Source organism: Buceros rhinoceros, unplaced genomic scaffold (genome assembly GCF_000710305.1).
Source record: "Buceros rhinoceros silvestris isolate BGI_N320 unplaced genomic scaffold, ASM71030v1 scaffold1659, whole genome shotgun sequence".
NCBI classification, from domain to species: Eukaryota; Metazoa; Chordata; class Aves; order Bucerotiformes; family Bucerotidae; genus Buceros; species Buceros rhinoceros.
Genome location: NW_010432013.1, coordinates 84,065 through 101,507, shown reverse-complemented (window position 1 = coordinate 101,507; position 17,443 = coordinate 84,065). Strand labels below are relative to the sequence as shown.

Here is a 17,443-nt window from a genome sequence, read left to right as displayed (position 1 = left end):
GTGAAGGGTTTTTTGAAATGTAGCATTACAAGACAGCAGATTTTTATAGCCAGCACAGATAAGGAACACCTAATGTTTGGATAGTTGTTTTGGATCTGGGCCAGTTTGATGAGAATTTGTTGGCCTCTGTGAAATAATTTGGTCTCATTGGATTCCTAGAGGGCGTACCTTCATAATTATCTCCATCACATTTGGCATGAACTGTGATGAATAATTGGTGATGTCAGTGGAGAAGGTAGGGAAGGTAGCTTTACAGGAACATGATTTGAATTACTTCAGTTCACAGAAGGCAGGAGTGAAACAGGAGTCAGTGAAGGAAAGGCAGCCCTTCTGTTATCCATACTGCTTTGGTTTTGTTGATGCTTCTAGAACTTGATTTTGGGAGACTCACTATTTAGCCTTTATCTGGAAGGTATGATATGGATTCATCTTCAGTTTGACTACTAATTAAAAAGTGTTTAATTTTAAACTCTACCCTTTTTTCAGAGGAAGGAAACAAAGGTTATGGACCTGTTTTTGAGGAGCAACCCATTGACACCATCTATCCAGAAGAATCTTCAGATGGACAAGTTTCAATGAACTGCAGAGCTCGAGCAATTCCTTTTCCTACTTACAGGTAACATCTCTTGTTTTTATTGTCAGATCTTATGTATTTTAATCAGTGAGTGTTTCAGGTTGTGGTATTAAGTGATCGACTGTCTTAACAGGTCAGTACAGAGTCTTCAAAGCAGGAAAAATTGGAGACATTTTCAAGTTTTGAGTAAGAATCAACCTTGATTCAATTTGCCAACATGTCTATACAGTGTTGAAAACAGTATATTCCTGTTGTGTTAAAACAAAAACCAAAACAAAGTGACCTTTAAAAAGTAATTAAGAGGCTGTCTTTCTTGCTTGGGTTAAGGATGATGGAGGTTTAAGTCCTTCTTCTTCATGATTCAGAACAACTTTTTTTGTCTTACTTTACTCTGAAAGAAGTAGTCCTGGCTGTTGAACCTGGATATTCTATATATATTTTTCATCCACCATATTGAAGAGACATACTCAAGACTGTGTCAGCTATGCTACTGAAGATATGAAAATCTTTATTCTGGAAAAATATTTCAACTAGTTTTGCTAGAGACGACCTCTTTTACCATAATTGTGATGTTATTAGCAGAACACTTCCACTTCGTTGTGGGATCTCAGGGCATCCATATGAGTTTGTCGGCCGTTATCTGTTCATTATGTACATAGAAATGTACTTAAGATTGCCACTATTAAACCGTGACTAATTTACAACCTAATCATGAGCAGAAAATTGCTGTCATCGTACTAAGGGGCAGATGCAATTTCTTGCCAGCAAAAGAGTTCCATTTCATTGAATTATCCCAGGATCCTATGACCTGTCCTCAATACTTACTTACATTTTTTCCCTGACTCTGGCTTCTAGGACAGAAAAAGCAATTGAGTCTGCTGGCCCTGCTTTTAAATCTGTTACAGTATCGTGGTCAGCTATGGTATTCCATCAAAACAGCTGAACTAGTCTTCATTGCCTTTTTAAAAAATATGCTTACAGGTTGTCTACATGTACAGAACTCCCTGTGATTGAAGGGTTTGAAGGGAAACTAGAATATCACTTTGGAATATGGTCCCTAGGTCTAGTATCTTTGCAAGTTTTTCTCCATTGCATTTGGTTGTTGCACTTGTTTGCTCTCCCCATGCTTGGAAAAGACTGGAAGGGTGGAGAGAGCAGGCACACTTAGGTTTGGTACCCTTCTGATATGCTTCCCCATCACTTCTAGTCTGTCCAGAGACTTCTTCACCTTGTCTGCAAGAGTACGTAAACATATCATCTACAAAGTGATTACAGGCTCTACATCAATTTTAACATTCTTCTTTATTTATCATGGGCTCTGCCAAAAAAAAAAAGAAAACTGTGGAAGAATTGCCTTGCTCCTCCAGAGCTCTTCTAGCTAGAACACGTCTGACAAATAGTTGTGATAGCTGATGGGATGATAATTGAAATACAGAATAAAGCCACTTTCTTTATTGTGTGACATCATTACTTTAGCTCTATTTATTATCTTCATATCTTCATTTCTTAGCCCTCCAACAGTTCATGAGCCAAAACTGTCCTGTCTCAGAGGCAGATAAGTCTTTCCTGATGGTTCTTCATTGCAGCATATGCTGTCCTCATGACAGTTATTCCTAGGTATTACTGAGCAGAGGATTTATTATTTGTAATACAGACATGTAGTATGTCTCACAGGACTGAAGTGATACCTCTAAAGTCCTGTAAAACCTAAATGTTATTTACTGCATGTTGAAAATCCTGCCATTTAATTATTTATTTTTAATTTGCTTTTTGTTAATAATACCTTTATTATTGTTCTCTGTCTACGACAATTGCAATTTCAGCTTCCAAATGAGTATTCTGTATATTTCAGTACATCTTCAATGAGGAAGGAACATATAGGGTATGCGCTCTCATGTTCAAACACTAATGCTTATCTTTACCTTGTGACAAAAGAACATTTACACTGAAAGAATTTTGTGATCCTTAAATGTGTTTAAGCTGCATCTTTCCTATTTGTGCCTGGGAAATGTGCATTTCCTTTCAAAGAAGGTTATGGGCTCCCTCTTGTGGACACAGTAATAGATATAAATATAGATATGAATACTGGTTCCCACTCCTGTATTTTAACTTTTTTTTAATCAGTGGAAATCAGTAAAGGCCAGACCTGGACCCTGAGTTCCTCCTGTAGTCCTTGAAGTGAAAGTTACAGTGACTCAGTGAATTGACTGTGACGTTTTACAGTAATTAAGGTGAGAGTGTCCAGCAATTTTCTGAATGTAGCAAGTAGGTCTTAAATCAGACATGCCACTGTTTTTGTACCGACTTCACTGGCACATTATGCTTTATGAAACATTTTCACCTCTACAGCAAGTTTGCAAAAACCTCTTAAAAATTTTGTTAGTCCAAACTTTAAAGGTGTAGAGCGAGTATTTTCTTAGGCAATTTGGCCTTAGATAACTGTTTGAGGATATGTTTGTAATCTCAGTGCCTGATCTCTAGCTCGCTCACTCAGAGCCAGCTCAAGCATCCTTTACTGCATGGCCAGCAATCAGGTTTTAACCTGTGTCACATCTCTGAGAAGGTTGTGTTAAGAGACCTACGGAATTCAAATCTGTGGTTTTTGCTGAAGAAAAGCTTAAAACATAAAGAGAAGTATATTAATAAATTTCTCTATAGTTTCTCACAACTTACGAGTTATTTTTCAAATCATAACTCTTACTAGGTTTGAGTTTTTAGGCCAAGTCTTACATCTGGCTTTTCTTTTTTAATAGGTGGAAACTCAACAACTGGGATATTGATTTAACAAAGGAACGCTACAGTATGGTGGGAGGCAGACTTGTTATCAATAATCCAGAGAAATCAAGGGATGCTGGAAAATATGTCTGTGTAGTGTCGAATATCTTTGGAACTGTCAGAAGCAGTGAAGCCACTCTGAGTTTTGGATGTAAGCTGATGTTTATGTCATAAAAAATAAAAACATTGCGGTTAGCTTGAAATGCCCAGTATTTTACACTGCTGTGTCTTCTATTAGCATGTGTTATAGCTGTATTACTTTGTAAAAACAATATCTTCAGTGCCTTAGTCTGCAGAGATCAACGGAAAATAAGTTTTGTAAGCATTTTATATCCTTTAGCTTTCAGCTGACATGGCATCCTTCTCAGAGAGTTATTGTTAAATTATTAATTGAAGAGACTCATGGAGCCAGGTCTTGAGATAACAATGTCTAGACTCTTTTTAAAGGTAGGACCTGAGGGAAAATAGTCCCGGTAGAAAGATGCGAGTGGGGGCATATGGTGAGGAGGTGCTGCTGCAGTGCAAACACAGCTGACATGCCTGCAGGAGGAAGGCATGGCACTCGCTATAAAGCATGCTCCTTGACTCCTAGGCTATGATGGAGACCCTGCTGACATTTCTGTCAGCTTCTGATAGTCATGAGCTGGTCTTGAGAATGCATGCATATGTACAGACCTGCACTGTCAACAAATATATGCATTGTGAAAACCAGAGGTACTGCGTGAAGAGTAATGTAAAATTTTACTGACCGAAGTGTATTTTCTGCAGGTGGTCATTTCCTTCTAATGGAGATGACATCAAAATTCAGTTTATTTATACCTAAAACAGGCATCAATGGTGCCAGCCTTAACTACCAGTAGGATAAAAACTACAACAATAGCTGTAGCTACTTAAAATGAAACCAATACACAGATGAAAAACGTAGAATCAAAACAGTCTGAGGCATGCATGTTTTCCTGCCTACCAGCTCACTAGCAGTTGGTGTACAGGACAATTATAATGAACAGAGCCCTAATAAATAATATTTAAATATTTAAATAATAACAGGGCAAAGAGGCAAGGAATAGAAGTTAAAAGATGGCTGGAAACTGATAAATACCTATTAAAAAATTCATTCTTCTTTACACTGTTGTATTTCTTCCCTTCTCCTTTTTATGATCACTTATAAAAATTGTTTCCTTCTACAATCACTGTTTCTAAAGAATTGAATATAGAGTTGCTAAATTTAATACAGAAGGTGTCTGATCTTTAGTGAAAGCTTTTGTTCCTTTGCTTGTGCATAACCTGACTGAAAAACAACCACCATTTAGAAGAGTATTAAAAGGTCTTGACTTTTTTTTTCCTATTTCTGCAAGAGATTTTAAACACTCATCTGTTCCCAAGAGAGCAGAAATGAGTAATAGTGGCAAGTTTTCACAATGATCAAAAAGTCTGCAAACAAGGAAATTGGTGTTTTCGTGAGAGATCAGTCAATATTGTGAAGATAGAAAGTACTTATGCAGTAAGGTCCGTGCTGGCCACAGGTGTTACATGAACAGAGGTATTCCAATCTGTGCGAAGAGCTTCCTTGGCTTCGATTACAAAACCTATCTGGTGAAATAGCTAATTCTTACTAAGTCAGTCTGGTGTACTTAATTTTGGTTTTTTCAAAGAATCATGTTCCAAATTAATTGGGAGCTAGTTGTGGAGAACTGAATACATCAGTACAGGGTAAAATTATATAAAATAATAATCAGAAGTCCTCAGGGTGGCCCACTACAATGCCTACCATTTAGGCAGTGATCCAGTCAGGATCCAGTCAGTCACTGCAAAGACCTGTATTGTCTTCTGGTCTATTTGAGTAGAACAAACATTAGTATTTCAGAAGCTGGGAGAGGCATCTTTCCCTGAACACTGAAATAAGTCTTCTAGAGCTTTTTCATGCGTTTGACGAAGCATAATGACATTTACTTCCTAGATTCTTGTAGTCAGTCACATCTGACAGCTGTGGTTGGCCATGGAGGAATCCTTTACACGTACCATATTTAGTAAATGTAGCAGCTGTTACAAGGTTAAGGAATTAATTATTTTTAAATAATGCAGTGTCTACTGGATCTATCTAACCATACATTGCTTTTTACAGTAGTGAATAGCCTCTGTTTTCTACTTAATCTCTTTTTGTGTGCTGCTATGTTCTAATTTTTTCTTTATTGTTTCTGGCTGCTGCTCTTGAACTTAACTTCTAGTTAGATCTCAGAGCCAGCCTTGGGAAGTTAGTAGAACAGGGTAGCTGCTTGCCATTGGAAAAGGCTGAAATAATCTGACTGAATTTAGCTTAGATGATTTCTGTGGTAGAATGTTGCTGTTAGAGGCTGTGCTGTTACTGATGAACTGTTCGCACAACAGCAGCATTTACAGAACGACTCCAGTCAGGATCTCTACAATCTTGCTGCAGTTGGTGACATGGAGAAGTTTCACAAGAGACATTCCCTGGCTGAAGATGTTTATAATTTAATTTCAGACTGGAAACACAAAATGAGAGTGAAAAGAAGCAGCAAAGTGCAGTTATTGACCTAGTTGGAGTTACCCATGCAACTGTCGTCTTATGACTGCAGATACCATTGCTATTCTCCCACAGTCTGTGGGATGATACGTAACTCCATGAAGGACTTGTTTCTTTATCCATTTACAACAGTCCCTTTACTCTGTTGTATAGAAGTTGGTTTGAAGAGGGTCAGCCAAGTTTTCTCCTGGGATCTGAGTCACTTTTGTCCCAAACCTCTGGCACAAAAGTGTCTGAGCGAACTGCTTACCAGTCCATGACTGCTGGAGTTGTCAAAGTGGGCAGCCAGGTTATTTTAGAGAAGCCACTTTAAGTTACAGTAAAGAATTAGACTCGCATTTTAGAGAAACCAGCTGAAAAACAACCTAAAATCCTTTTCTTTTCTCTTCCTGGGATTCCTTTTCCACATGTAGCTCACTTATCACTCTTAAGGATACAATCTGCACCATTTTTTTTTCTGACATTAGCAATTATGATGACTAAAATACTGTAAAAAATTTCATTGCACTTGATAATGAGAAAGTTAAAATGAGCAAAATTGGTGTTAAGGGTCGACAAGTATCTGTCTGCCATATATTGTTGTATTTCTGTATTAATCTCTACAGGGCTGAAAATAATTTTAAAAATTATTGTAATGAAAAACCCAGTTTTCCTCCACCCACTTTTTTTAAACTAGATCTGGATCCCTTTCCACCTGAGGAACGCTATGAGGTTAAAGTGCGAGAAGGTGTTGGAGCAGTGCTTCTTTGTGAACCCCCTTACCACTACCCAGGTAATTCAGCTCAAAGTGCCTAATTTTCAACTGCTTAAGAGTAGAAGACAAATTAATATTTATTTTTTAAAGTTTCATGTAAGTTTATTTAAACAGTAACTGTTATGCAGATTGAGAATAGGTTAGGATAGATTAGGTTAGGTTTCCATTTTGAATACATGCTTGTAGTCGACCATATGTAAAAGATATTGTTGAATTTGCAAATAGGTTTTAATACTGCAAATAAAATTTCTCAAACTAATTTGGACAATGGAGGGGAAACTTGGCCTACCATACAAAAGAGCTGAGTAGATGTCACTGCGTCACTATGTCATCCCAGACTTTCTGCTGGCCTTAGAGCAAAGCTTTATTCCACCTAATGAAGTCACCACAGCAGAAATAATCATGGGCTCCTGTTAAAATAATGGAACAGCTGTAGGCACCACCAGAGGGGCAGAGATGAGGTGACTTATGCTCTGGAAGCGCCTTTTTCTCATCATTAGCTACTGAAGAGCTTTGCAGGGATTATGCCTATAACCTCAAGCATCTGCAGTTTCACCATGAGGGCTGAATTTAAATGTTAGCATCTCTTTTACCTTGTAAAATGGGATAACATTTTAGTTTTCATGCTCTGTGTCTAAGTATTGTAAGAAACTGAAGAACTGAGACTTATTGCAAGTTAAAATATTGTAAGAGTTTGTCTGTATTGCAAGACTGGTGAAGGCTTCCTAGCTTCTCAAGTGCGTGAGGTCAGGACGCAACTGCCCATCTCCTCCCACCCCACTCCAGATCTTGTGGGAAGGCTGTGCCCAAGGGGAACTGTGTGCACTGTGACTGGACTCCCAATAATATCCTGTGATGGCAGCAGTACCCCAATACTCAGTGTAAACAGATATTAGCTGGCTACCGAGACATGTATATACGCACATAGCTGCCTCTCCCAAAGAAAAGATCTATAAGCTAGAAATCAGAGTGAAGTAATTTATATCCAGACAGCATTCCATGACTTAAGTAGCTGATAGTATTGTTTTTCAATATTGACTGGAAAATATTTTCCTCAGATGATCTCAGTTACCGCTGGCTGCTAAATGAATTCCCAGTATTCATTCCTTTGGACAAACGGCGATTTGTGTCACAGACGAACGGCAATCTTTACATTGCAAATGTAGAAGCATCAGATAAGGGCAATTATTCATGTTTCGTGTCCAGCCCTTCAATTACAAAGAGCGTATTCAGTAAATTTATTCCACTTATTCCACAGTCCGATCGTAAGTATTTATTGGAAAAATATCTACATGCAGTGTTTTAACTGTATTTTAATTTTGCTCATTCGTAACTACTTTCAGCTCTGTTAGGAGAATTATATGGCAAGTTTTAATGCTTACTGCACAATGTTATAGAGTTTTCCAGATACAGAGGTCCCATTCCCATCCACAATGAAAAATCTGTGAAGGAAATCTCTCCGGGTTGATTCACAATTTTCCTTTCATATCACTGAGAGCAGACCTCTCATACCCAGAGTCTCCATCTCTTTTACGTGATAAGCCCCTGTATTCATCCCAAAATCTTTAATATCTTTTCTGGTCTTGGAATTGATTCAAAGGTGTATGACTGTAAAGCAGAAACTCTATGTAAACATTGTTAAACAGTGTCAGGAATTAATTTTTTTTTCCAGGAAATACCACATGAAAATGGAAAATTCTTTTTTCTTAGCTGAAATTTCCTATCCCACAGTGACCTAAAGGCTTTGTCTCATGGCCCATAGGATACTTATGTGACTTTGTGTTACTAGATTATTCTCCACCAATTCTTCATGAAAACTGCATGTTTTCCAAATGGTAACCAAGTTCCCTTTTTCAACTAGAGTCTCGTAAACTGATTATCAAGTTTTCAGTGATCCTTTTATCTGCTAATTTTCCCATATTACGGTGAATAACTGTGATTGAATTTGAGTAATTACAAATTAGTGATGTTTGTCCAAATTTTCCATGGCCAATACTCTCACTGAGATCTTCATCTAGAAAAACTGCGAGAGAAGTCCAACAGGGATCACCAATAGGTAGATTTGATTACATTTGCATCCCTGTGCCCCCATTAAGCTGTAGATTTGCTGGCTTTAGCTCCTTCATACCCTTAAGATTATTAAGATAATATTAAGCAGAGATTCACAATAATTCAAAATAACCCATCCAGTAAAAGAACCTGTGAAAAATAGAGACTCAGGCCTTTGTCTACCTAAACACACAGTACATTATCACACCTAAAATGCAAGTGAATATGTTCATGCAGAGCATTGTGCTGTAAAAAACATTAGGCATTACTGTCCAGAGCGAGGGAGTTAACTAGTAGCCTAGTAAAACAATTCTGCCTTACTATTAAAAGTTCAGTGCTTAATCCGATTTCAGTGATGACCAGGCTATTTATTCACTGTAAACAAGAATTTTGTCTGGAGTTTTAAGAAGAGTTTTCTTGAACTGTGGAAGTTTTAATAGGTAGATTCCTTTCTGCTGTGCCTTTTCTGAAAATCTCTTTCTTAATGTTAGGTGCTAAAGTATATCCTGCTGATATCAAGGTGAAGTTCAAGGACACTTATGCTCTCCTGGGACAAAACGTGACACTGGAGTGTTTTGCTCTTGGGAAGTAAGTGTGTTCTAAAGTTATTGTTAGAGCACTGTTTGCTTTCACATTTCAGGGAATGAAAATACATGTTTCATCATCAAACATTTTTTTGTAGTCTGCAATTTAACAGCCAGTTCTTGAACATGCTGATATGTACTTTACTGTATCTTTTCAAGTCCGGTTCCTGAACTCAGATGGAGTAAGTACCTTGAACCCATGCCAGCCACTGCTGAGATAAGCATGTCTGGTGCAGTTCTTAAGATCTTCAATATTCAGTATGAAGATGAAGGACTTTATGAATGTGAAGCTGAAAACTATAAAGGAAAAGATAAACATCAAGCAAGAATTTATGTACAGGGTAGGTAGAAAAATTTTATTCTTTGCAATCTGTTGCTTTTTCTTACGTTGGAAGTATCTGTGTTCTAACACTTGATGTCAGTGCTGAGTTGCAGCATCATCCGGACACACTGCTGTTGGAGTTAGTAGAGCAAAATCCAAACTCATGCATGGAATGCCAGACATGACATTTGTGTATTAATTGAACTAATACTCAATTTGTCTGGTTATGACAGCTGTCTATACACCCTGACAGAAATGTGCATTAGTATTAGTATAATTATACGTAATGGAAATTAAATAAATTTAGAGTACTTGAAGTGAAAGAAGTTCCAGGAAGAAAAAGAAAAGGTTTGTTATGCTTTCTTGTTTTCCAATTCTGTTTGTCTTTTCTAACTGTGTTAGCTCTCTCTCTTATTAGCTAATCTCAGTTCTTTGTTCCTCCAGCCTCTGTCCCTTCTGTTTATCCATTTGGTTAAATGACAAAACGAAAAACTGTATCTTTCTACTCATAAAGGAATCATGCCAAGTAACCTGACTCCTTGATTGAGGCTTATGCCAAAAAACTGTGATGTGAAAGGTCATACTTAACATCTGAATTACCTTCAAAAGAATTCTGTCTCTTTTCATTGACTGTACAGAACATTTCGTGGGTTAAAATCCTCAATTAAGCATTTGAACCTCAGCGGGATAAATTAAAAATTGGTGTTGGAAGGTTGTTACTGTTTTTTTATGGGTAAACCTAATAAATACATTCATTTGCTTTGTAAAAGCTGTGAAATTTTCAGTATTAATTACTTAAATACCTTCTTCGGACCAAGAGAATATTTTTCTCGGAGACTCGTTTAGTACATAGATGACTTTGCCAATTTCATGTAATTTAACTATCATTTTTATGGCATTATTGAATAATTTCCGTTGGTCAGTGTAAGCATAATACCGTATCTTTGGACATCCGTGAAGCGTTATTTCAATTCCATGTTTTCTTCCCATAAAAAACTGGTTGAAAATATTTTGTATCTGTGGTACGACAAAAACACCTTCAATCATTCTTGTGCTGGTGCATTGCTGATTTGCCATCATTACCTTGTGTGGCCTCTGAAGTATCATGGAAAAAGCAGTGAAATTAGTAGATTGTAATGCTGATTAAATATGTATCTGCTCTGTTTACAAGGTGTCATATTTTTTATTCCTCAGCTGCTCCCGAGTGGGTGGAACATATCAATGACACAGAGAAGGATATAGGCAGTGACCTTTACTGGCCTTGTGTGGCTACAGGCAAGCCTATTCCAACAATTAGATGGCTGAAAAATGGTGTCTCGGTAAGCATATTGTAGTAGTTAACACAGGATTGATAAGGTAGCTGATGGAAATTAGTTTGTGAAGCACGCATTTTTAAAATGTTTGAAGAAAATTAATGATAATGGTACAAATATTTACTGATTGCACTTACATTAGGGATTCAAATATATTTTTTATTAAGCTCTCGAGAAGAGAAGCCCCTAGGAGACCTTATTGCAACCTTTCAATGCTTAAAGAGGTCCTATAAGAATGATGGGGACAATCTTTTTAGCAGGGCCTCTTGCAACAGGACAAGGGGTAATGGTTTTAAACTGAAAGATGGGAGATTTAGCCGAGATAAAAGGAAGAAATTTTTTGCAATGAAGGTAGTGAAACACTGGCACAGGTTGCCCAGAGAGGTGATAAGTGCCCCATCTCTGGAAACAAGGTCAGGTTGGTTGGGACTCTGAGTAACCTGGTCTAGTTGAAGATGTCCCCGCTCGCTGCCGAGTAGAGAGCCGAGATAAAAGGAAGAAATTTTTTGCAATGAAGGTAGTGAAACACTGGCACAGGTTGCCCAGAGAGGTGATAAGTGCCCCATCTCTGGAAACAAGGTCAGGTTGGTTGGGACTCTGAGTAACCTGGTCTAGTTGAAGATGTCCCCGCTCGCTGCCGAGTAGAGTGGACTAGATGACCTTTAAAGGTCCCTTTCAACCCAAAGCATTCTGTGATTTTATGATTTTTCAAGGTTTTATCTCAATCTTCTCTTCAGTTTTGTAAAGCATTTCTTCAGGCTGTTTAATATTCATCTCTGAATTATGAACTTGCATTTTTACCACATGTTTGGGAGGAGGATATCCTTTTTTTCACCAGGTCTTTATAAATAAATGCTATTTTCTTCTTCCTGGATAAAAAAAAAGTCCATTAGCTTGTCTCTGAAAGTATCCTTTTTACCATATTAATCATGAGTGTGTCTAAAAATGGAACAAAATACGGAGTCAGTAGAGACAAGAGATGAATGAATAATTTTTAAATGATCGGTGGTGTTCCTATATCATATAGTTTTTAATATTTTTTTCTAGCTACAGAATATTGCAAAATCCATTATTTTAGGTGCTGTGAAGTTTAAGTGAGCACCGTTTGATAATGTAGCTTTATTGCATTGGGTTGTTTAAACAAAGCAGATTCTCTATAAAAGCATTTCAATGATGTATTTAATATCCATTGCTTATACTGTATGGTGAGGCATTAAAGAACACAGAGAATAGAAGAGGGCACAGTGTAACGCTGCATCTGTTGAGCTGTGGTGACACTGATCTTGGCAAGCAAAAAAAAAAAAGACAATGAGGCAGTGTTGTTTTGGCTATGTATCTTAAGAAGAATGTGGGAGTTGGAGAGAGAACAGGGATGTCACCATCTGCCATATGGAGATGGCTTAAACCAGAAAAAACAGTGCTGTTTTGTAGCTGCAGTAGTTATTACAAGCAAGTAATTTAGCAAGTGAATTGCACTGATGGGCCCCACTGAACCTGGCTTTCACTGACAAAATGTGCATATTGCATTGCAGAAAGCGGCGTACAGCAAGTTATGCTGTGTGTTAATATTATGAGATGATTTCCAAATGGAAAATAGCAAAAAATATTTAAATTACCTTGCAAATATAGCTTGTTTCTAAATCAGATAATTTTAAATTAGATATTTTGCTTAGCACAAAACAAAGGTTTCTTGTAGAAAATCCGATTTAAATGTTTTTAAATAAAATGATAAAGGAAATATGTTTTCTTTAATCTATTCTTATTTTCAGATGAATAGTATTCTTTTAATCTTCCAAAGCTCCTTGCACTCCAGTTGTCTTATGTATAAGTTTTAAAGCTTTTCAGTTTGGTTTTCATAGGAAAACGGAATTTATTAACATGATCTTTCAAAAAAGGATTGACATTTATTTGTAATTTACAGAATACCCCACCACACTTCGTATGTTTTTAATACACATTTCTTTTAGAAATAGGTCAAGTACTTTATTTTGATGTACTACATTTTCTTTTTATATGAAAACAAGTAGTAAAAGCACTTACACTGTCTCCCAGAGGAATCTTCTGAAAAACTTGCCTTTTACTGTTGTAAAAGTATGTACATACAATAATACTGAGCAGCGAGCATGACAAAACAAAGCTCCTGTGAATAAAATAAGTTTCATGTTTTGTCTGTTATTTCTGAATCAGTAGTGTTAGCATTGGTATGGTAACGGGGGCCTGAAGAGTAGATGTGTCACTCAGCTAGGACTTTTCCAGAAGGATCTTGATTGACACTGAACCTTTCTTTAAAAAAAGATTAGCACATTGTCACAAAGACTAAAATATCACTTTTACCTGAATAACTGAGTGAGGGACCTTCTTCTGAACATTGTCACAAAAAAAAAAAAAGAGGAAATATGGATGGGTGTGAACTCTTCAGCATATTTAGTCTATATGAATAATATCTTGTTCTGTTGATTCTGTGTTTTAGTTCCGGAAAGGTGAACTAAGGATGCAAAGTCTGACCTTTGATGATGCTGGCATGTACCAATGTATAGCAGAAAATGCACATGGAATTATTTATGCAAATGCTGAACTGAAGATTGTGGGTCAGTAGGATTATTTGCTCTATTTACTATTTCAGGTTTGAGTAAGAAAGCAGTCATATTAGCAAGCATTTTTTGGTAACATTTCTGTGAGGATAAAGCTAAGAACCCTCACTCAGTTGAGGTGAGGTATGTTTTATCTGAGCTCCCCAGAAGGGTTTTGGCAACACCTTGAGGAATCAAGTTACTAATTTATGGGGAATGTTTGCTTTATTATTATTTCTGATGATTATTTCAGCTTGCTGCTGTTATACCTCAGAGTAACTGGTAGTGCAGGAGTTATATGAAGCAGATAGAGCTGCTGTCTACCCTCTCAAGCTTGCATAACTCATTGAGAAGTGTTTCTCTTTTTTGCCCATGTATGCTGTGGAGAAAAATCTGCTTTTTTAGAAACCATACTGTCAGCCACTAGGCCTTTTAATCTTTTCCTCTTCACTCTCCCCTTTGCTTTTGCCTTTTACAACCCATTAAGGCGAGCTGCAATGTTTGTGTGCAATACAGCCATTCCATTTGATGGCTGAATGAAGTTAGTAATCCATTGTGTTTTCCTGAGAAGCATCCTGTTGAAAGTTTGACTGTCAGGTCCAGAGTGCTTAACAATTTCTGATGTTTTTACTGATGTCATTAGAGCAGACGTATTGGCTGTAGAACATGGCTTTCCTAGGAGATTTCCCTAAGCAGTTATTTTGGGTTCTTCCCATCTCACACTTTCCCAAGAGCTAGAGTATTCGTCTTCCACAACCCATTGCACAACAATCTTTCATTGTTCTTCTATTACTATGTACTCACCACCAGCCTAGATTACCCAGAAAGTTGCACTTTTTGCATGCACATTTTCAAAATTCTGTATTAGTAAGATGTGGTTGTTTATCAGAGTTTTTCTCTGTACTGCTGTAATTAACTAATCTTATTTCCTCAAGCTGCTCACACCCTTGCTGGCACAATTAACAGTGACGGTACACCGAGATGCAAAATACTTAAAAGCATTTTATTCTTTTACTTGGCTACAGATAAAGATAAAATCAGCAAGCAAATGTCTGACTTCAGATACCTAAGTGCGGTGCTTGCTACAGTCATGTACGGTGCACCTAAGGCCAGTCGGCCAAACAGGAAACTACAAAGGGGAAGAAGGGCATAACCTTAAAGTTGCTGGAGGGCGGTTAAAACTACTGGAAAGTAAACCTAACTATTCTTTGAATGTGTGATTGAGTGAGTAACTTTCTACAGAAATTGGTCTGCAGGAATCTAAATTTTATTAGGATTGATCAAACAGCCTTTGAAATGGAGGAACCTTCTATTGATTTTCAGGGGACTTTGATCTTGTTAGATTAAACTTAGATGGAGGTTCAGAAATCAACAGAAAGAAACCCTGGTATAACACAGCATAGAACTGCATCATGATTTTTTCTGTTTCTTTTAAGTCACCATCTACTTCTCACCACATCTTTGTATCATTAATATTTTTCTCTACTGGTCTGAATAATGGACACTTGTATACAATCCAATCTGTCCTTTGTCTTCATGTGGCAAACAAATTGTATTCTGCAGAAAAACCACTAACAGCAGTACTTGTGTTGATTTTTGCTTTCAGCTTCACCTCCTACTTTTGAACTGAATCCTATGAAGAAGAAAATCCTGGCAGCTAAAGGGGGCCGTGTAATCATTGAATGCAAGCCTAAAGCTGCTCCTAAGCCAAAATTCTCATGGAGCAAAGGAACAGAATTACTTGTAAATGGAAGCCGGTTAGTATTGACTGTTAGTGGACACTGTGAATCTTAAAAATTCTGCTTTATGTTTCCATTTATCCTGTAGGCTAGTTCTGACTTCTGCAGATTTCAGGGGCAGGATAATATGTAATTTCAGGAAAGTGATATGCCAAAATGTTACTAGCAGTGTGGCTCCAAATAGCTAGCAGGGTGTCCAACTTTAACCAGTCTGTTTGGTGCTGTTTGCATTTCAGAATTGAATTGGATCACAAAACTGTAAGAAAAATATTTGAATGACTGCAAACAAATAAAAGTACACTCTCTTGCTCGAACAATGTCATGCATCTAATCATACCACAGTCTATTCAATATTTTTTTTTTACCATAGGAGGGTTTATAAATGCAGTAAGTAGATGTGAGCTTCCGAGAGATGTTTGTGGTTTGTCCTTTCACTTAACTACGATTCTGCTGAAAGTATTGCTTTCTAATATAAAAACCTAATTTCTCTTGATGTATTTTTTGCACTTTCAATAGCATACGTATCTGGGATGACGGGAGCCTGGAAATTATCAATATCACAAAGCTGGATGAAGGTCGCTACACCTGTTTTGCAGAAAATAATCGAGGAAAAGCTAATAGCACTGGTGTTCTAGAAATGACAGGTAAACCTTAAATTGCATTAGTTTCTTTCAGGTAGAATCTCTCAATTCAAAATCATTTATTTCTGTCCTGCATTGTACTACTCTTGCCATTTTATACCTTTTCTTTCCAATTTATTTCCTCATTAAACAATGAATTGATGCTTTTAACACACATCATTCAGTACAAACTGTGTGTGCTTGTACCAGTTCTGAAACTGTATCTCAGTTTTCAGGGTTGATTTTTCCATAAGATATTATTAAATCTGATCCACTAAACTGACAGATTTTGATGCATTCATTCAGTTTGGTAGCTTAGTGGTCAGGCTGAGAAATGGGATTCATAGTTAACTTCCTTAGCTTTTCTTTTCCTTTTCTTTTCTTTTCTTTTCTTTTCTTTTCTTTTCTTTTCTTTTCTTTTCTTTTCTTTTCTTTTCTTTTCTTTTCTTTTCTTTTCTTTTCTTTTCTTTTCTTTTCTTTTCTTTTCTTTTCTTTTCTTTTCTTTTCTTTTCTTTTCTTTTCTTTTCTTTTCTTTTCTTTTCTTTTCTTTTCTTTTCTTTTCTTTTCTTTTCTTTTCTTTTCTTTTCTTTTCTTTTCTTTTCTTTTCTTTTCTTTTCTTTTCTTTTCTTTTCTTTTCTTTTTTTGGTGACAGAATATTGTAGTTAAAGAAACATGCATTAAAGTTGTGACAGGGTCATATGGCCATGTGATTGCACTATTAATTTCTCTTCCTTTATGGGTATTAGCATTTAGTGATTAAACACTGATATCCTTAATTGTGTATTTTAAATCTGAAGTCAAATAAACAGTGTAGAATACAGTCAGGAAAGCTGACATTCAGGAACAGCTATGTCTATCAAGTATCACTGATAGTAGAATTGTTTATCAAATATATTTTTTAATGTCTGTTCCAGAAATCTTGTTCAATGTGAGAGGTCAATGCCACAATATTGATGTACTAACGAAAGAATTTATTTGTATAATCAGATCACATGAAAGCATTTTTCTGGCTGATTTATACCAAATTTATTGTACCAGATGAATTGATTACTCAGTTTTGTTTAACGCTTGCAATTACTTTTTATCATCATCTGCAGCTCTATATGTCTTAATGTACCTGTGAGCATTTAATTATTTTGAAAGGTTTTGTAAAGAAATATCCAGTCCCTTAATAGCCATAACATACCTTCTAAAACCAGGAGGAGCATTTGCATACTCCATCTGCACAGTGCAACACTTCAGCCATATGTTTATAAACCTTATAAACTAGGTATAAAAGAACTGTAAGGTTTTGGAGAATTCTGCCTTGATTCATCTAAAAAGTAAAAACTAAAGGCTAAGACATCTCCCTTGGATCACAGCAGGAACAGAAGAGTCGGATGACATATTTCAAAATTATTTTCACATTGTGGACAATGATGAGGGTTGACAAAGAATGCTTTGAAAACAGTATTCCAAAGGACATTGTGTGGCCCATAAAACTTAACAGATATTTTGCATGACTACAGGAAATTAAAAAGTAAAGACTGTAAAGTCTGATGCTTTTTCCTACATGCTATTTGTTCACCTCCACTGGACCACTTTTTCTGCAACTTCTTATA

General features: G+C 36.7%; 1 protein-coding gene across 1 annotated transcript in view; it reads left to right on the top strand.

Annotated features, from left to right (window-relative positions):
• Positions 1–486: 486 nt before the first annotated feature.
• The window catches only part of CNTN1 (contactin 1), a gene marked incomplete at its 5' end in the record, with an annotated part of 79,996 nt that continues 63,039 nt past the window's right edge, over positions 487–17,443 (top strand). The window contains 10 exon segments of the mRNA XM_010143606.1: positions 487–616; positions 3,328–3,500; positions 6,568–6,663; positions 7,704–7,910; positions 9,186–9,282; positions 9,438–9,619; positions 10,795–10,919; positions 13,384–13,501; positions 15,090–15,240; positions 15,739–15,866. Of these exon segments, the coding sequence (XP_010141908.1) occupies positions 487–616; positions 3,328–3,500; positions 6,568–6,663; positions 7,704–7,910; positions 9,186–9,282; positions 9,438–9,619; positions 10,795–10,919; positions 13,384–13,501; positions 15,090–15,240; positions 15,739–15,866 (1,407 nt within the window).